General features: G+C 25.1%; 1 protein-coding gene across 1 annotated transcript; it reads left to right on the top strand.

The window, feature by feature from the left end:
* The first annotated feature begins 8,419 nt into the window (after nt 1-8,419).
* Nucleotides 8,420-21,439, top strand: LOC145834801 (uncharacterized). Its single transcript, XM_082942313.1, has 13 exons — nt 8,420-8,552; nt 9,677-9,937; nt 10,132-10,325; nt 11,027-11,147; nt 11,563-11,797; nt 11,984-12,106; nt 12,589-12,779; nt 12,980-13,123; nt 13,933-14,016; nt 14,708-14,863; nt 15,143-15,260; nt 20,778-20,938; nt 21,081-21,439. The coding sequence occupies exons 1-13, from the start codon at nt 8,517-8,519 to the stop codon at nt 21,417-21,419; spliced, it is 2,163 nt and encodes a 720-aa protein (XP_082798439.1). The 5' UTR covers nt 8,420-8,516; the 3' UTR covers nt 21,420-21,439.
* The last annotated feature ends 381 nt before the right edge of the window (nt 21,440-21,820 follow it).

Below are 21,820 nucleotides of genomic sequence, written 5' to 3'. Positions count from 1 at the left end.
AGTCATTTTTTCTTTTTTGCAAAATCTTGAATATTTTCTAAGATATTTTAAAATTACTAAAAATAACTATGTTTTTTACTTAATTTAAGTCATATCTCAAAAAATATTTAATTTTTTGCAAAAAGAAAAAAATGATATATAGATATTAAAAGAACCTAAACATATGTTTTTAATATTTAAAAAATATGCATTACTTTTTTATTTGTAGCCGTTTCAATTTTTTTAAGAATTTGAATTGTCCGAATTTGAATAGTCGTGCTCCCTGATTTAATCTTTATAAATTTTCCGCATTCCCTAAAAACCATCCTGATAAGCAATGAGAAACTCTAAATGACAAAAAAGTACCAAAAAAGGCCGAGTTCAGTACAAAAATTAAATAGAACACTTTTTTAGTTGGTAAAAACAACCCTATTTATCTATTCGATGAACTCTCTAGCAATTACAGTATCAGTAGTTCGTGTTTAAAATCAGAATAATTAAAACCTTTTTAAAAATGATATATACGAAAACATAAAAAATAATAAATTACTAATAATCATTTTAAAATTTCACATAATTGTAAACAAAAATATCTAAAATTTATTAAGCAAAAAGTTGTTTAACGTGTGTTCTTTAAAACATCGAATTTGTAGCGTATAAATCAAAAAGTTTATAAAAAGTTAATTAGAAACAGCTTAAAAAGTGAATATTCAATTGATAATGGTGACCCTATTGACTCTTTTAACAACGAGGCAGCCCGAATTCTATTTAACAAGAATTGTTTAAAGTATAAGCTGATAGTTAATAAGAAATTAACAAAGCCAACTTAAATTTAACTTCTCACATGACGTCAGCTGTAGGACAATCATTTTATCGATAAATCATTTAGAAATAATATTTAGGGAAATTTTACAAAAATACATTGCAACTATAAGATATAGATGCCAACTAATATAGTAGAAAAAACTATGAAAAAGTCATAAAGTAGTTCAACAAAACTTCCAAAATATTTTTTTTTTGAATTTCGATATTAACAACTATTACACTTCTATAAAACAATCACAAAAAGATCACAAAGAATAAATTTAGTTAAATTTATTTGAATTTTTTTAGAATTTGAAATCGACATAATCATGTTTAACCTTATATTACTTACCATTGTATTAGTTTTTTTTCATATAAATAATATTGTAGCTTATTTTTACAAGATGTTAGATCTTAAGTTTGTTTTTATTTAGATTTTGTTGCTTTGTATTATTATTCACCTTTTGTCTTAAAAGCTGTTATTCAGCAAAGTATGGTTCCTTAAATCGAGATAAACAAAAAAGTTGTGTAAGTTTTGTTTTTTTATCTGGCAAGCTGAGATAACTGTTTCAAGCAAACTTATGTTAAAAATCTCTTTTCTTCTTTTTCATGTTTGCAAGTATTGTTTGCCTTATTATTTGCATATTTATTATTACAATTTTAGACTTAGACAAAAGTATAACTAAAAATAGAAGTAAATTTGTAGTTGTTATTATTATTATTATTCATTACTTTTTTTTCTCATTAACTGCATAAACGTTACAGTACTTATCTTTATGTTTTCATTTATAAAAGTTAATTTCAGTTATGGTTGAATTCACTTTTTTAATACTATTAAAAAATTATACAATAGTGTATTTATCTATTCAAAAAAAAAAAGTCTTTATACTATTAAAGTAAAACTATTAAATAAAAAAGAAAAATTAAACTTTTAGCACAAAATACTGATAAAATTTAACTTTAAAATATTTTAGCGTATTACACTTTTACCTTCTTTAAAGAAGTTGTAACCTATCATTCAAGTATTCACATGTTTGCTATTAGTATTGTTTGTTTTATAAAGTAATTTTGAGTTATATATATTCTTTTTTACATTTCTTATAATATTAGACAAGTTTTTAAGTACATTTTTAAACACCTCATTCAGTTTATTTTTGTTAATTTTTTTTTTCTTTCATTTAGTTTAATTGATAGTTTTATTGTTAAAGATTTAAAAATTTAGATAACAAAGAGTTATGTGTAATAGCTCGTAAGGAATTGTAAAAGCATGTGGTGTACGATTCGATAACCAAAAGGTTCCTTTGTACACCTGGTCCTTAGAACAAAATTTTTGAGCGCTTTTTTTACCGTTTAACAAACAATTTATATATAAATATATGTATTTTTCTATCTTGTCGTATTTAGCTTCTTAGCTAGAATCCTAGGTTCTATAATCTAGACGAACATGAAATTAATCATACTTTTTTTGATTTATCGCTCGATCAAATTTTAATTATTTAATACATCTACACTGCATACTTCGGAAATTATCTTTTTTAGGTATATTTTTACCGTTTTGTCTTTTTTCAATGTAATTACAAAAAACTCTAAGTTCTATAAGTATAATTTCAAAATCTTTTAAAATTAAACTACAAAATAACTTCTATATAAGTTTCTTTTAAATGTAAAAAAAAAACAAATAATTCTTCACTGTTGACTGTTATTGACACTAAAAATTTTTTTCTTAAACATACTTAAATTTATTAGATAATCTTTTTTATTTCTGACGTACCTTAAAAAATTAAATCTCTTTTTGACTAAATAAAAACCTGAAACAGTTCAAAAAGTCTGCTAAATCAGTTTAATAGGCTGATTAAAAGTTTTTTACTCAACAGTAGTTTTTTATCTGTCTCAGCGGATGAGTTATAATAATAACTTGAGCATTATGTTCGATAAAATAATAAACTTCGAATTGAAGTAGTTTTTCAATAACCTATTTTTGTTTTAGTCGACTTTACCTCTTATTCTAAACTTTATTAAAAATAATCTATAACTACGTTTGTTTTTACAATTTCACGCTCAGTTATAACTTTTACTTGGAAATAGCGATAAGTCTGGAGAATTAAAAAAAAACATCTTTGAATAGACTTAGTTAAAAAATACTTTTATAAGAATATGCCTTCTTACCATTTTGAAGTTTTTCTACTCCAACACGAAAGCAGTTGTCAAACATAATTAAATGATCCATTTACGATGAAAAATTGAAAATAGTAAGGTTGTATTTTTGCAACAGCTCTTGCTTTTTTATACTGTTTAAGCATGCTTTCACCCAATCAACTGCAGACGTTAATCTGTAAACAAAATTTAAGGAAGCCTATTCAATTTTGCACATATTAAAGAAAAGGAAGTAGTTTTAAGTCTCACAGTACGAGATATACTCCTTACTAATGATGCTGCACTTTTGAATGATTAGCTTTTCTAGAACTTTTGAAAATATAATGTCAATAAGAATATTTTTTACCTTTTTAAGTATAATTTATTAACATGTAAATAATTTTTATTTGTTTCCAACCGCTCATCGTACTTTTTGATGTTGACCTGTCTAAATTCTTGGCTAATAATTTAGTAAAGGATCGATCAAAACAATACATATTTAAGATTTAAAAACCTTTCAACTCTTTATCGCAACAAATGTTAATAAAACCTTTAACCCAGCTTTGTATGACAGCTTACTAAATTAGTTAAATAATTTTTCAAACCATTAGTCTTCACGGTATATGAAATCTGTGCACACTAAACTGAAAAAAACCTGCGCAACTCAAAACTGTCCTTTTTTGTTCTTCTTATATCTAGTTAAAGCTTCAAATTTTTAGTGAAAGATGTCTAATTTTTTTTGCCGTTTACCACTAGCCCCGGAATATCTAGTTTAAGATTTAACCTTCACCCATTCAAAAAATTTATTGTTTAGAACAGACCACTGTTCTAAACAATAAATTAAAAAATCTACTTTTTTGAAATACATTATCAAATTCTTTAAAAAATGTTAGTAAAAAACCTCAAAATTGAGTGATTGATCGACGTCTATTTATGTACATATTTAAAAAAAAGATACTTTACAAAATTGTTTTTTTAATTTTTTTATGTTCATAAAAATAGTAAAAATAAAACACCTTTCCAAAAACTACTTAGTTTTCCTTTTTTTGGGAACTTTTATTGAAGAGCAGACAACCACAGTGCACAAAATTAACAGACTACAGGCTGGTTTTCGTGTTACAAAACTAAAAGTATATAGGTTGCTATAGATAACCATTGTAAAAAGATAGTTAAAATGCAAGACTAGTAATGAAAATATTAAGATGTTCTGCTCGCTCAGAACCATTCCTAAAAAACCAATACTATTTTGTCTATTTTTTATAGATCTTTACTTATTATTACATTACTTATACATTACTTAACTAAGCCATTTATATATAAGTTAGCTGTATTATATTTAAAAAATTAAAAGATAAAAAGAGTGCACTCCAGGAGCGTGTTTGACTGGTTTCCTGTTTCCTGTGAACCCCTGAAAAAAAAAGAAGAAAAAAAAAGAAAAAATATTCTTAGAATATCACTAAAAACGTTGTTTATTGACTATGTTTTGGTTAACTGATAAACTTTGAATAATGAAAGTTGAATTTATAAAACTAAAAGATTAAAAAATTGCAGTAACAAAAAATGCTCGTTTTTGCCCAGCTGAAATAGATTAAAAAAAAAATTTAATTCTGACGTCATAATAGGTAAAAGTTCTAAAGTAGCATTTTTTTTTCCAGAAAACTTTTTACTAAATTGCTCTTAGTTCCCATAATAAATTGTTAATTAGTGTAAATAACTGTTTATTAAGTATTGTTTTTGAACTAGTAAGTACAATTTTACTTAAAAAATGTCCAAGAATAATCACTAAAATTTTATTTTACTTAGTTTATTGTATATTATAATGTTGTGTGAAGCTTTTGTGTTATGTTGTTATATATTAATGTTGTGTTTGTACTTAATCAATTATATTATTTGTTTATGTGTCAACCAACTGGGCTTAAATCTAAAAAAGTTCAATTCAGAGAGTTTTAATATCATCTTTAGGCAACTACACCATCTGGCAATTTATTCTTTTATTATTTAATTGTGTTTTAATATTTTTATTTAAGTTGTTTTATTTTTGTATATCTGTTGGCCACAAAGTTAATTCTTGATTTTTTGAAACTTTCAACTCAAAGAGATTTCAAAACCATCATTAGAATCCCTGCATCATCAGACAAACATTTAAATAAAATTTAAAGATATTTTGATTTAATTGTATTAGTCTAAACATTTTTTTTAGTGAAATTTCAATTTTTATAGATTGAATTACTTGAAAATAAATATTTCTATTATAAATAGATATATAAATGTAAAGAATATAAAATTCAAAAGAAAAACTTGTAAGAACTCTATCTATACTAACATTTAAATAAAAATTGAAGTTCTCTTTAAATTTTATTTAAATGTTATGTACTTACAAATTGTATATCAAAATTCAAATCTGTTATTTAAAACAAAATATTACAGACATAACTAACTTACTCTATATAAAATCAATTTTTTTATCAGGAAACATTATTATAAAATAATTAAAACTAAAAATAAATTTTTATAAAGATATTTTAATTTAACTGATAAGTCTAAATATTCTTTTTAGTGAAATTTCAATTTTTATAGATTAAATTACTTGAAAAAAAAAATATTATAAATGGATATATAATTGTAAATAGTTTAAAACTTAAAAGAAAATTTTGTAAGAACTCTATATATACTAACATTTAATTCAAAATTGAAATTCTAACCGTCTAGACACGCCCCTGGTGCACTCTAGTACAAAAACTCTACTCATGTTTTTTTTTGAACCATAATATAAACAAACAACTTAGATTGTTTTACGTTTAAGATAAAGTTAAAACTTATCAGTTCATAAACTAAACTAATTTACAACTTAGCTTAAGCTGAACTTAATAAATGTAAAATATATCGTTCCGACGTGTTTTTAAATAACAAATAAATTTGAATCGTTCTGTAGTAAAAGAGAAAGGTGGAACAAATTCCGACCAAATCTACTTTTGATTTTAATTAAACTTATGCTGTTATAATTTTGCAATAAATTGTGACTTTTTCTTATTAAACTACTAAGCATACAATGACAAAAAGTTTTTAATTATTAAATTTACTGTTGTTTTGTTTAGAATTATCGAGTTTAAAAGTATCAAGTTTTAATTGATGAATTTTAAAAGGTTGTGTTTATTTCCAGTCAAGTTTAAAATAATCAAGTTGGAAAAGAAAAAGTTTAAAATGGATGAGTCTGAAATGATCGGCTACTGTGATAAATAATGGCTAAGAACAAGAAAACTATAACTATATTCTAATAAATGTCAAATACTGTACTTGATTAATGTAATTAAAATAACAAAGACAAAGTTTAAACTGATTTTAGACTAAACCTTAGTTTTAAATAATTAAGTCTAAATTATCCTCAGTTACAGTTTTCAGTGAAATAGGAATCTATCCATCTGAAATATTAAAATAGAAAGATCTTATTAAGTCTAAATATATAGTTTATTGAACGATAAAAAAGACGCTCAAAATATTTGGACCTAGAACTTGGTGTACAAAGAACCTTTCAGTTATTGAGTCTCACACCACGGATACCTTTTAACGTCTTTTCCAGGGCAGTTCAAATACAACATTTAATCAGTACGATTTTACCAAGTATTTATTTTTTAAGTTAGAACGGTTATCACACATACTAAACTATTTAAAGTACATGAGCGTCTTAAGCTGGAGTTCAACTATCTCATTTAGTTTCTCTATTTAAAAGTACATTAAAAAAATCCAATCAACGCCGAGAAAATTTCACGTCAAATATGTAATCGTTGTAAAATATTAACATACTAAATTAAACAAATTAGTTAAACTGACACAAAGTCTCTAGAATATAGAAGATGAAAAATATACTTAATAACTGCTTTATTTTTAGATAAATTTAATAAAATTAAAACAAATGGTATACATAAAGTCTTTTTAATCAAACTATTATACTTTATTACAATAATGTTGTATTAAGAGGAAAAACTGGAAATAACATCAAACATAGCTTACAAAGTAGACTATTTTCACAAAACAATAAACTTTGGAATGAAACTCCGGAAGGTAATTTCATATGAGAAAGTATTGCATTTTTGTTTAGAACAATTTGAGTCTGTGATATGCTTTACATGCGAACGTTGCCTAATTGTGTTTAGCTCGTATTTGTCTCTGTTCATTTTAGAACAGGTTTAGTTACTTTTGTGAATATTTTTACTGATCTATATTTAGCTAGTTTTGATTCGTTAATAAGGAAAAAAAGCTTGTGTAGGTTTATTAGTATGCATACTAGTATATTTACCATTTTCTAGTTTTTAAAAATTTTTTACTTGTTTTAGATTAAATTTTAGTTTAGCTATACATTGTTTTGAAGCTTCAATTGTATTATATAATTTTTGAATTTTGATTAGTGTTATTAAAGTAAAATTTGTTAAGGAAGTCTTTAAAGGTTAATGTATATACTACAACACTAGTTTGATATGCCTTGTCAACGATTGTGGGTTCACTCTGGTGGCAGAGATCAATGTTTGTATTGTTGGTGTGATTCGTGTTGTAGCGTTGTTGAACACTCGCTTGGGCTTAGTTATTTTCAAACAATTTGTGGTATTTATTGTTAAGATTTTAGTCTTCTAAGTGTTTTTTTAAATGACGTGTGACCAATAGTATTTTTAAATATTTTTTTCAAGATAGTTTTTTGTTTCAACTTGTTTTTAGATAACAAAATGTTATATATTAATGGGGCATATAAAAATAAATATGATAAGACACACTCGCTTTTGTCAAGAAAACTTTTATCGTTGCAAAGATAAATTTTGAGACTGATATTTTCTAACTTTGAAAAAAGTTAAATATGGCAAACAAAATCAAACTATTGATAAAAAAATTTATATTTTGTAAACGATATACTTAACTTTTAAAAAACATTAATACTTTAGTATAATATAGTACAAAAGTAGATATCATAAAAAAATGTTTTCAATTATAATTGATCACTTTAAATTAACAATTGTGATGCGATATCAGATATTTACGTTAAAAGTTAAAAGATGTTTTTTATTAAACCTTATTGTTAATTTTTACATTATGATCAGATAATCTTTTTTTACTTATACTTTTAATATCAAAATGAAATAATAAATACAAACTTAAAATAGTAAAAGTACCGTTTCTTTTTACAATAACTGTTAAAGCTTTTGAAGTTGGGAAAATACTGAGCTTTAATATTTTACATATAACATAGCATTTAAAGTTCTTAGTATTTAAACTATAAAATGAAAACACTTTTTTTTTTACTATTAGCATTGATTAAAAAAGCGTTAAGTTATTTAAAAAGCTTGTTATTCCTGAAATTTCGGTACATGTTAATGTTTCGTTTATTTTGCAAGTAAAAAAGTATTCTAAAGCTTTATTGGAAGTTTTCCTTTTTTCATTCTTTCAGAGAAAGCTTAAAGTTTTCACCGCATAAAAAATGCGTATAGCAAACTTATATAATACTCCATACGTAGATAATGTATCATGTTATTTTGTAATTGATATGAATTTCGGGTAGTTTTGTATTTTTTGTTTGCAAACATTTTATTTAGTTTCTTAAGACTATCAAACCAGTAATGAAAAAGAGAGTTTTTTATTCTGCTCTTTTAATTGTAAGTTGCTTTTATATTAAATGAAGATATATTTTTTGTAAATTCTAATTCATAGAAACATACAAATAAATTTTACTTTAATCTAGTTTATTTAAGTAAAACTTTAAAAAAAAAGATGTTTTAGTAGTTATTAGTTTTAAAAATTACGGTCGATAGTAGAAAAATATCTCTTTTTTACTTAAAGAATAATAGAACAAAAAAATTACTAAAGTTATTCTATTTTATTTCATTATTGTTACGTTTTGAATTCTATTACTAATGAGTAAATAAAACAAAATATTCTTTTCAATCTATGAAAAAAAAAATGTTTGATTGGAATTTTAATAATTATTACTTACTTCATAAACTCAATTTTTTTTAAACTTAAATGAATTAATCAAAATAAAGTTATTGTTTTAGTATAAAAATAGTTCTGTTAACGATAGATATATTTTTATTTTACCAAGCCTGTAGGATAAGGACTGTTTTATAGTTTTATGTAAACAGACAAGTTGTAGTCTACTAATGTGGGAATTACCTTTAATGTGGTTTTTTTACTATTTTACTAAACAAATTAATTTTACTTGTTTTTATTGATTAATAAAGATGAAGATCTTAAACTGTGATTAAAAAAATTAAAAGTAACTTTTTCATGTTTTAATTAACTACTTGAAAAAACTATAATTTTATCAAAGTTTTATAATATATATACATATACGTAATTTTACGTTATAACTTCAAAGAAAGTTTAAAAAAATGTTTTACTTGATAAATAACTATATAAGTTAGGGGTCAACAATGTACGGCCCGCGACGTACTTTTCAGCTTGAAAATATCATGTGTAAATTAAATAAAGCTGAGCTTTAGAAAAAAAATCTTTTAATTACCTTTAGTATACAATAGTGCTACGTAAATGATTATTTTGTTCCTATTTTGCTTTTAAAGAGTTCCTTGTTAGCACAAATTTTAAACATTAGGTGGACGGCAACAACATTTTTTAACAATCCTGCCTGCAAAGACTTTTTCTTGTAAATTTGAACCGTCAGCTAAAAAAGTTACCAACCCCTAATATGGATGTTAATTGTTATCAAGAAAGTTTAGAGCTTTTGACAAAGTCAAAAATTTAAACAATCGATACTTTTTAGCTGCTTTCATTTGTTCACAAGGATGCTTGTTTCGATGGATGGGATCGAGGAAATTTTTATTTAGATGCAGTGCATGGTAATGACGATTGGTTCGGTTTTTCGCCTGATACTGACCTTAGACGTTTTGGTCCTTTTCGTACATTTGAAGCTGCTCTATACAAAATAAGGCGGATACGACAGTCTCGCAAGCTGAAAAATGTCACTTTGCATGTCAAAAGCGGAACATATTTAATTTTAAATCCTATTATTTTGGATGATAGGGTAATTTAGTGTTCTAAGTTCAATTATAACAGGTTAACTTAATCTGGTTAAAAAATATTTTGTGATAATTAAACTAAATTAACCAGAATTGCATACAAACTTTATTTCTTAATACTCAACTGAAATAAATTTTTGTAGCATTAAATTTGGCCAATGTAAGTTTTATAAATAGTTACAGAGTAAAGTTTTTTTAGGATAGCCAACTTACAATTGTAAAATATTCTGAAAGCCACGAAAAGCCAAGAATTTTTGGAGGAATGGTATTAAATGAAAATAAATTTTTTGGTTGGAGAAACATACAACCAAATGTTTTGGAATATAGAACTAAAATTGGTATCAATTGTTCGAACCACGTTTTTGTTGATAAAAAGCGTTTAATAAGGTCAAGGTTGGTAATTTTCAGTTTGTTTTGTGTATTTCAATAACATTTGTTTGTTAAAAGTACTAGAGGTTTTTAGTATCTTCAATATTACAAAAAAACTTAATAAATACGATTATAAAATCTTAAATTTATTTTTTAATTTTTTTACAAATTAGTATATCGTATAAGAATTCAATCAACAAAATCGGCGAAAGTCTGCAGAACAAGTCCGGACTTTCGTTTGCCGTGAGACAAGCTCAAATTTAACAAAAGGTTTGATCATGCCAATTCGATCATCAGACCACAAGTTTCGGTAGACTGAGACCGGTTTCGTCCTTATTAGGACTCATCAGTCAGTCACAACCGAAAATTTTGTAGTCGTCAATCTACAAACGGTTTATCATGCTTTCGCATGAAGCAAACATTTGCTGGCAATGATTAGTGACGTCAGCATTGTCTTTGCCGTGCAACGTTTAAAACATTGTCCACTAGGCAAGACATCTGGTACTAAAGCATGATAAACCGTTTGTAGATTGACGACTACAAGTTTTTCGGTTGTGACTGACTGATGAGTCCTAATAAGGACGAAACCGGTCTCAGTCTACCGAAACTTGTGGTCTGATGATCGAATTGGCATGATCAAACCTTTTGTTAAATATAAGAATTCAAATGAAAAATTGGCTATTTTTGAGTAATATATTAGCATTTTCCAAAATAAAAACGTATAGAAAGCCAAACACTAAGTGGAATGGTAATAATTTTGTCGGAGAAGGACCTTATTTGACAATAAAAGATCTTCTACATCCTACTAGTGATTGTGATAGAAAAGGAAGTGGTGGTTTTAAACAAGTTTAAACTTTATTTTTTTAAAAACTATTTTACAAATTTTGCTTGATTTATTAGAAGTAAGTAAAAAGTAATAAAAAGTAGTGTAAGCAAAAATAAAATTAAAAGTATTACAATTTTTTTGCTTAATTGTGTAGTAAAATTAATAGTTTAATAAAACAGGTTTTGTCTAAGTTTTGTTCAAAAACTGTTTAACAAGTAAAAACTCTAAATAATCATGTGTAGTAAAACAAAGGTATTTACACATTTTAAAGCAAAAAGTTAAATTTATTTATCCTATTGCATTGTTTTTGATGACTTTTTTATAACCTTTCATTGTTTTTGATATATCGTAAACTTATAGTTTTAAATGTACAAAAAAGCTTTAACTTTTTTTGTGAACATTCTTAACTGTGAACCAATATTTTTCTTAATGCAGTCAAGATGCCCTTCATCTAACCTATTAGGATTTTATTACAACAATACAGAAGTAAATTCGGAGTCATTAAACTTAGGAGGAGAAATTACAGTCTTCCACTCGTGGTTAGCTGAAAGGGCACAAATTGAGTCAGTAGAAAACTCGCGCATATTGTTCAAAAAACCGCTTCGTCGCCCAATAGGCGAGTACCCTGTTGGATCTGGATGGCGATATTTAATAAAAAATACATATGAAGGCATGTTGGTTTTGTAGTATATATTTTTCAATCATTAAAGCTATAAAGCTACAAATAAAAAAAATGTCTATCTGTATGTAATAAATGAGTTATTTATTTGAAAACATGTTTAAAATCTAACTTAAATTTGCAAGTTTTATAAAAGTATATAACAAACTAATAGTTTTGAACGTTGCTGATTCACAGAACTTGACTCTATTGGTGAGTTTTATTGTGATGTCAAATCAAAGTACCTAAGTATAGTATTACCTAAAGGTGGACTAGAAAACAAAAAAGTAATAATTGCAAACAACTCAAACTTTTTCAAAAGTAAGTTTTTAATTAATTTAGTACCTTAGCAATTTCTTATTTATTGCTTTCTTATATTTACAATAAGTAGAGTGATGACCGTTTTTTGTTTTTACTGAATGTTTACGTAGTTTACACGATGTAAAAAATAGTTTGCATGACTAAATTTAATTTATTAATGGACTTAGTACTTGTACTGTAATGGATTTATATAAGGATAAATGTTTAATATTATTACAAAAGCAGGAACACATTGTAAAAATAAACGGAAACCTAATTAAAAAACATTGTAAATACTATAATTGTATATAAGTATTTTTTTTGCAGTTCTTGTTGAAATAAACTAATTGAATGCTTTTGTTGACTTTCAAACTATTCTTCTTTTTCAATGTGACACCGTTGAGTTTTTTTGGTTACTTATTTTGTACACAGACTAACTTAATATTTTTAGTGTAACTTTAAATGTTTATTTTTCAAATGTTTTTAATTTTCTTTTTAAACAGTTAAAGGAGCTTCAAAAATCAGGTTTGAAGGTTTGAGCTTTGAGTTCAGTGGGGACCAAAATTTTTACGGTTATAATTCAAAACCTGCTGTTTTACAGTTTCTATTTTGCAAAAATATTAAAATATATGGTTGCGAATTTAAAAGAATTGGCCACAATGCTATATCAATAGATAGTTCATTCAATATAGAGGTTATATTTTAAATAAATTTGTAATATGTAGAACAAATTAAAAAGTTTTTTTTTAACTAGTACAAATTTAAGTAATAAAAATGTAAATTACTAAATTGTCTGGTAAATTTTTAAAAGCATTGTTCGACTACACAGTCGCCTAAAAACATTTTTTGAGCTCTTCATCTTCTGAAGATTTAAAAAATAATTATTTACTGCAGATAAAAAATAATTTATTTGAAAATATTGGATACAAAGGTGTTGTATTAGAGTACAACGATAAACCATTTCATGAGTTTGCCACAAGAAATGTAGTAATAAAACAGAACAAGTTCGATATGTGCGGTACTATAAACTTGCTGCAAGTTAGTTATTAACAATTTATGAAAAACTTATTGTCTTTAATAAAAGTTAAGCTATGTTCTATATGTTTATTTAAAAGTCTATTTAATTGTTATTTTTTAATATTTGAACAAGTATTATTTTACATTTATATAAAAAAATATAAGAAAAGTCTTTCAGTACTGTTTTGTATTTTACGTACAAGGATAATTTTGGTGACTTTTAAAAATCGTAGAAGAATAGGTTTTATAATAGATAATCATAGTCGTTATATTAGTCATAAAAGCATTTTAAGATACAGCGTTAATCCTTTCTTAAGGCTACTTAAGTTTATAGGTAAATATTTAGCATCAAAACAACGAACTAAAACCTTTTGAAGATAGAGTATGATTTCTTTTTGTATACTTTTTATGTAATTTACTGTAAAAAAATTTATTACTTGAGATTGTTGTTAGGGATAGCAATACTATCAAAATTCAATTAAGCCTGAAACAAGCTGAAAATATTTTAAAGTGATAAATTATTATTTTTGAAAGTAATATGCACTAGACTTTTATACTTATTTTTAATGGCAGTGTTTATTTAAAATTTAATAACTTTCCTAGGTAAATGTGTGAAATTTGATTCTTATTTTAGTAAAAAGACTAACCAATATTATTCTAATGAAAGAAAAAACGGTATTAAAATTTTTTAGGCTTGTGAACTTTTTATTTGACCTAAGTAACTTTTTTAACTATGTAAGTTTTCTAATAAGTTTTATAATGGATTAAATTTTAATTTAAGCTCCATAGCGTTTTAATTATTATTGATTTATAATAGTTTTAGTTTATAGCCTAGTTGTATTCATGTACGAGGAGTCAGTAATATAAATGTGGTATCAAATCGAATCTCGAGAACTACATACGCTGGAATTCAGGTATGTTAATTCACAAAAATAGTTTGGTTTGCAAGAAGTTCTTAACTGTTTAACAAGTTTAAAACTTTATAGTTTATTAACAGTTTTTACGTTTCTTTATCTTAATACAAACGGTTGCTTTAGTCTTAAGGTGCTTAATCCTGTTTTGTTAGACTAAAACAACAGTTTATCACGACCTTAATCATGCTTGCCTTATGAATAATAGTAACATTAAAACTAGTTTAAAATTGTCTCTGAAACTATTGTCGATGGACATAGGGTGCAGTCTGTTGTTATTTAATAATGTTATAAATACGCGTGTTTAGTTAAAGCTGAATTAAATTTATATTGATAAATTATTCTGCTGGAGAGAATCCAATGGACTTTTCAAAGCTAAGATACGGCTTTAATACTAAAATAGTAGTAGAGTATAATATTTTATATTCTATTTTTAAACATTATTTAAAAGTTCCCATAATATGTTACTTGATAGTTTGTAATTAAATTTAGCTTAAAAATTTTTCTTATTACTTGTTATCTCAACTTTTAAGGTAGTGTTTCTAATAAGTTTTATAAGTTATGCAAAAACTAACATTTCACTAAAATATAGTTAAATCATAAGTAGTTTTGTCATGCATTTTTTGTTAAACATGTATGTATTTGTTTTTAAATGTAACAATGAAAAATTTCTAAAAGTAGACGTTAAACACAGGTCGGATGGCAGAAAGCATTCAATAAAAGTTTTGTCAAAAATGATTACGTATTCAAAATCAGACAAAATCACATATACGATTATGGTAAAAATATTTTAAACGATTTTGGTGGTATATACGTTTCAACGAATCAAGAAGATTGTGGAAGCACATTAGTTCGTTATTATTTGGAAACAGAGTTTAATTAACTTTTTTGGGCTTTAGAAAATTAAAACTATTAAATAATTAAAAAGTTAGAAAAGTTAGACTTAGAATGCTTTAGTTACATAAACATAGATTACATTTAGTAACTTTATTGAAGTTAAAACTTCTTAAAGTCTATATATAAAATAACAGTATTGGTTATTAAGTAAACTAAACTTTTTATTAACAAATTTAATACATTTCGGTATCAAAAAAAAAAAAAACCAAGCAACTCTAACATATTTAAACAGGATTTATCAATGTGTCATCTACATACTCTGATTGAAGAGAATGTAATTCATGACGGTTATGGTTATCACCATGGGGGAAAAGCTATTTACACAGATACCGCAGCTTCTTCTATTACAGGTTTTGAAAATGACACGATTCACTTTATTTAATATACAATGGTTATTAAGTTTTGTTGTTGTTCTTTTAATGTTCTGTTTTGTATACTTGTACTTAAAAGAAGTATTTACAGTACGTATATTAAAAACGTAGAACCTAGGTTATATAAAAGCAATTAATTACTTTATTTAATATTTTTGTTCATTGTCTAGATCAGGTGTCGGCAAACTGCGGCCCGCAGGCCAAATGAGGCCCGCAAAGGGTAAATCTGCGGCCCGCGAGCACGTTATTTTTTTGAATAGAATGCGGCCCGCGAAAGAAAATTTTGCGGCCCGCGAGCATGTAAATTTTAGCCCGCTGAGCAAAAATATATTTTAAGCTAATATTGTATGATAAATTTTGTCTGTATAACATTTTAAAAGAACTAAAAGACTTTAATGATTTAGACTAAACACGTGAAATAGACAAGTTAGCATTCCACTAGGTATTTTTTTTCTCAATTTCATAATAACTTTCTTCTTATAACAGCAAAATATTTTCTGAAAAAAGAGTGGAAAGAGTGCTTTGATTTAGTAAGATAGTTGTATAATACTTATTTAGTAAATAAACTAAATGCAAATGTTTTCCGTTTTGTACAAAAGTAATTTACAGTATTTAACTAAAACGTCATTTCTTTACAGTTTTGTTTGTTTACACGTTTTTTATAACTAAGTTTCTATAACAGATGTTTTATTACTAAATGTTATATTTTAGTGTGCACAAAATTATTCAAAATAACATAATAATAAGAAATATGGTTAATTATATTTTGGTTTTCACACCTTTGATTTTTTAGAAGTTTTCTTTGCATTTTAAATTTGTTCTTTTGCACACCAATGAACAAAGATGCTCATGTTTTAAACCACTTTTTATTTAATACTTAACGAGATAAAATTTAGTTTATGCCTAATTTTCTAACATTATTGTTTCTACATTTAATATCTAAGTGTGTACAGACACTTTTAAAATAATATATATGACATAAATTAAAATAGTTTTTGTACTTTTTTAATTTTTCAAACAATGTTTTTTGGGTAAAAAAATTAATTTTTATGCGTTGAATACTAATATAAACAGTTGCTGTTTTTTGGAACTACCTATTTAATACAAGCTAGATTGAGAAATGGTAATTTATTAAGTTTGTAAATTTATTAATCCTAATAGTTTAAATTCGATCAAATAAACAAATAAAAACTTCTACACATTCAGACTATGACTATTTGAAGACTTTAAATATCAGGCCAATTTAGTCATTTTTCAGTTTTTGGCTTGAATTTCTTTTTGTATGCTAAAATATCAGGCTAGTTTTGGTCACTCGGGCTGACTTTTTTGCTTTAAAGAGTGGTAAATTAATTTATGATGTATGTTTTGTTCAATGCACAGTGTTGGTTTAAATGAAACTATATTTTAAATTTTAAGTCTTGCAGCTAATATAACTTAAATTATTATTTATATTAATTGTATACATATAAGTGTGAACAATTAGTGCTGCCAAAAAAATCCCGAAAAAGCTTGGAATTTGATAATTTATACTTAAAAAATCTAAAAAAGACTTGAATTTGAGAATTATCAAAAAAAAACCTTGAATTTTAAACAACTTTTACATGTAAAGTAATGAAAATTCGATTCGACACAAAAAATCTACCATATAAGTATTTTTTATTAAAAAACACATTTAAAGTAGTATAACAGTATCTTTCAAATTTTTCTATGTTATATAAGACAGTTTTTTTTACCTTTACCTTAATTTTATACTAAAAATAGAAGCAAAAAGTTGAACTTTTAAAAACTTTATATTGGTGCACTGCACCATTGTTTTTAAATGTCTTTACTTATTGTTGTGCTTTGTATTGGAACTAAACCTTGAAATTCTTCTAAAATATCAAAATTAGTATAACCACCTATAATAAAAACTCTAAAATGAGCAATATATGTTGTATCAGTTCTCTCATCTTAACAGATTTATTTAAGTCCTAATTTGGTTTATACGGCTTTATAATCTTTAGAAATTTCCTAAACACGACTCCTTGTTGATATTGAAGAAATAAACAAAAGTATTTTACTAACGCCAACACAAACTAATTAAATAAGTTTTCAGCTCTAAACGATAATTTTTTTGTAACTACTTTTGCTACTTTATAACTTTCTTTAACAGTTTTTTCTGATCAGTATTTAGTTATTGAAAATAATCATGTGCCTTGTTGAAACTGACTTAGCGATTTTTTTCGTTTCTTGCAATAACTCCAAACTAGCGTATTGTAGTTCTTTAAGCTCGTCTTATAATTCACATTGCTTCTTTTAAATGCAATATTTTTACTGCAGATAAAAAATTGCTATAATGCTCAATAAAAATAGGTTTTTATAATTTTATTAATAGCTTAATGAATTTTTATACATTTGTTAAAAATGTTTAAAAACTTAATTGTCCATTCAAGCTGAATTATATTATTTTTTTAGTTATATAACTAATTTACTGTTAATAAACTTTGATATTTCTTTATTTTGTGAACTTTATTTTAAACAGGGTTGCCAAACAAACAGGCTAGTTTAAAATTTTAAAAACTCAGACTACGTTATACCTGTTTAAGACTTTTTTATAAAACTCAGGTGTATCTGAAACTTTTATTTCAAACACTTTGAATAAATCTTCGAATTCTCAGAATAGTTTTTATGACTGTAGTGTAATTAACTAATTGTATTTTTTTTTGTCTACTTCCATATTGTGCTTTTTTTATAATAATGATATTTTAGTTATGTATTTAAGCTTGATTAACAGAAAGTTTTTAGCTATATCAACTTTTAGTAAACATTTAATATAATTCAGACATTTTTGCTTTTAAACAGGGCAACTGTGTAAAAGACTAATTAAATATTAATAAATTATTTTATTAAAGTATTTGAGCATTAATTATGTTAAATAACTTGATTTAGCTTGTTTACAGTATAAATAGGTATTAATTTTGTTTTATTTACTATTTACTGAATTTTCAAAAGTTAACATTTTTTGAAATATGAAAAGGTGGTTCATAATCAAAGAGTACAAAACAATCTTCGTTGAAAGAAAAAAAAACTAAAAGAACAAATAAATAAAATCACTAAATACGTATCTTCTTTTTTATTTTATAAGTAAGGCATCCAAAATCTTCTCTTATGATATAAAACAACTTGCAAAAATATATTTTTAAAATAAGAATAAAAAAAAGTTTTGACAAAAGTAACAAAAAAAATTTTTTTTGTTATAAAAATTCATTTTTTACTTAAAAATTTGAAAGTTCCCTCCAACAAAAATATAAAATTTTATAAAGATTAGGATGAAAAAAATTGAAAACAATTACTATAAAAATTAAGGTAAATATAGGTTTTTAGTAAAATAGTATTTTGTTCTGTTTTAGTTTGCTCCTCTACAATAGACCCATTATACTCTTTGACTACAACCGGTTGTATCTAAAAAGTCAATTTGAAGTTTTAAGTTTAATAAAAAGTAATTATCAACTTTTTTAAAAAATTTAAAATAAGAACAACATGTAAAAAAATGCTTTATTCACCCCCCTTGCCCTTCACTATTTTGCATAAAATGTTTTACAAAATTTGAGAGTTTCGTTTATTTATACTTTTTAATTTAATGTTTTTTTGTTGGAGTTTTTAAGTTCAATATTTTTTTAGGGTTTCGATATTTTTTCAATAGTCTTTCTTAAGGTCTTTTTTTTGTATTTAGTTTTGATGACAGTCATTTTTTCAGGAACTCAACTTTTTATAGTTTAGTTGGTGAAGCTTTTGAACTTTTTAATAAATCTTAAGATAGTTGTTAAATATGTAGCAGTAAAAAGTAGGTTAGTTAGTTTTCAATTGGCCATAGGGGTAAAACACTTATTTTCCAACTATGAATAAGGTTGTTATTTTTAAATCAAAAACAAAAACTGCATTAGTCAGCCTGAGTTTTTTTAATTTAGTCTGTCTTGATCTATCCTGGGTCATCTTGATTTTTTTTGTATACTTTCTTAGTTATACTGAGTATGTGGCAAGGCAACCATGTTTCAACATTTTTATCTAAAAATATTGCTTTGTGTATGAGAAAATAAAATCAAAAGTCATAATAAATAGACTAAGGTTTCCTAAAATTTTAAACTACTTAAAGTAATCTAAGTTTCTTGGGTGGGTCACACCAGAGTTTAAAATTAAGGCTAATTTTTTATTTAAGTATGTGACAGCTTCAATTATAATAATTGCTACTTAATATAAATCTGAATTCTTTTTTATTAACAATTTTCTTTTAGCTCTCAAGTTTTACATATATATGTCATTTAGTTAAATATTTCATTGACTTTATGATAACAATAATCAATTATAGTTAAGTTATTGTCGCACATAAAAAAAACTAATCATGTTTTTAAGACTTTAATTTAGGTTTTTTATTTATTTTTATAGACTTATATTTAACTTATGATAATTTTTGTTCTTTTATTGTTATTTTAATAGAAATAGTCTGTTTAAAAAAGAAAAATAATGTGGGTACATTAACATCACTATAAACCTTAGCAGTAGCTTAGCTTTGTTTTCATTTTTTGTTTACAATAGCTTGTGGAATGATACTTAAGTATGTACTGTTTAGCTTATTTACCGCAAGATATTGATTTTGCGGTAGTTCTTAAAGTAACTTTGCTTTTTGATTTCTGTTGCGGCAGTCAGCGAAGAGTTTGCGGTAGTGTAGTGAGCAAAATTATCGTTGTCTAAATTGGAGTTTTATAAGAGGTTTTATTCTAAAAAACAACTTTAAAGTTATAGATACTTAATTTTTTCTTTCAAAATTTTAAGGTGGTGCAATTGCGGTTGTGCACCCCACCCCACGCGACGCCCCTATGAAGTTTATGTACGTAAATAAACTGTATATTAAAGTTACTGTTATAAGAGTTGAAAAAATCTAAATATGTCAGTGCTGTTATACACAATGTGTTTACAAATACATTTATGTACACAAGTATAATAAAGAAATAAAACTGTAATTTAAATAAAACTAGAACTAAACATACAAAATATATAAAAATCAATATCATATAACTAATGTGTCATACATACTAAAACGATTTTATTTACTAAACAAACAAATCAAACTGATAATTAAGTTGTTAATGAAAATGAACTATCCCTTATTTCTACAGTATATAAACTTTTTGTACTAATACTTAAGAAACTACTTGACAAATGATTAAGTATTAGCTAAATTAATTGTTATTACATAAACAACTACACGATTGCGATTACATTAACCCATAGTTTTTTTTTATCTTACAGTATTTAAAGCCTACAACCTTTACAAAAAGCATCGTAAAATAAAAAAAGTATTAAAAGAAATACCAATTTCATACTTATTGCAGTAACTTACATTAAAATATCTTAAACTTTGAGAATTAAAAAAAAAATATTCAAAAACATCTTACCAGATAAACCTAAAATTTCAGAAAAACTTAGCCAAACCAAACTAATACTATGCTTACTTAACAGTTCGTCGTAATTGGTTATATGGTTATAGTGATGCAGCTGTAGTGTTTCATTGCGGCCTTAACAACTTCGCATACTTTAATGTTATCGTGCATAGCAACAAACAGCGTTTATTTGGAATGTGCAACAGAATTGTTGGTGTTAATGGAACCTCACCAAAACAAGTAATTTTAGAAATTATAGTAAACCATCTTTTACCGAAATAACTATAAGAGTATATGTATTGAGTAAATAATGTGTTTTATTGATTTGCTTTTATACATTTTTATTTTGATAAACTTGGAATTTAAGTTAATATAAAAACAGGAAGCATCATTTACTGCGAACATAATTTACATCACTCACCCCTTAGCCAAAATGTGGAGAAAAAATGACCATTGGGATAATGGCTTACCTAAATTCAACCGAAATTTGTACTATTTTAAATCGAATCAACAACAGCAAAAGAAACATTTTTTTCCTAAAAATCTAAATTTTCATCAATGGCAGCTCACTACAGGCAATGATCGACAGTCTTATATAAAAACCCTTCATAGACAAAAGCTGCTTCGAGTGGATGAAAAGCTAATGAATGAAGACGCATCACTGCTTTTAGGAATTAAAAGAACCGATTTGAGAAATGTAATGCACGCTAAAATACCTTGAATTATGAAAAATAATTGTATAACGACATAGAAAAAATATTAATAAAATAAATAATAAAGTAAATAATAAAAAAATTTCAAAGTCCTTGACATGACGTTAACTGTATCAAAGTAGTGTACGACTCGATAATCGAAAGGTTTTTGTGTACACTAGGTCATTGAACCAAATATTTTCGAGTGCTTTTTTTGCGTGTTACTGACAAAAGTTATTTTTAGTAGTTATGCAGTTTAAACCTTACAGTTAAAATTACTAGTAAATTCATACTTCAATAAATTAGTTAATGTATTTTATTCAAACTAATTCTGCTTATTGATTATATATATTAAGAATTAGTTTTAAGTTTTGTAAAGTGTTAAGTTTACAAACAAAGTTGAAAATATAGATATAGTATTATTAACTTT

This window comes from Thalia democratica, chromosome 4 (assembly GCF_965202585.1).
Source record: "Thalia democratica chromosome 4, ktThaDemo2.hap1.1, whole genome shotgun sequence".
Classification (NCBI taxonomy): domain Eukaryota; kingdom Metazoa; phylum Chordata; class Thaliacea; order Salpida; family Salpidae; genus Thalia; species Thalia democratica.
This window is presented reverse-complemented; position numbering and strand designations above follow the sequence as displayed.

Excerpts from the sequence above, each read along its gene's own strand:
- LOC145834801 (XM_082942313.1), top strand. The coding sequence starts at position 8,517 with ATGAAAAAGAGAGTTTTTTATTCTGCTCTTTTAATT. Across the intron at positions 9,938-10,131 it reads CTATTATTTTGGATGATAGG|GATAGCCAACTTACAATTGT; the intron begins GTAATTTAGTGT and ends AAGTTTTTTTAG. Across the intron at positions 11,148-11,562 it reads GAAGTGGTGGTTTTAAACAA|TCAAGATGCCCTTCATCTAA; the intron begins GTTTAAACTTTA and ends TTCTTAATGCAG.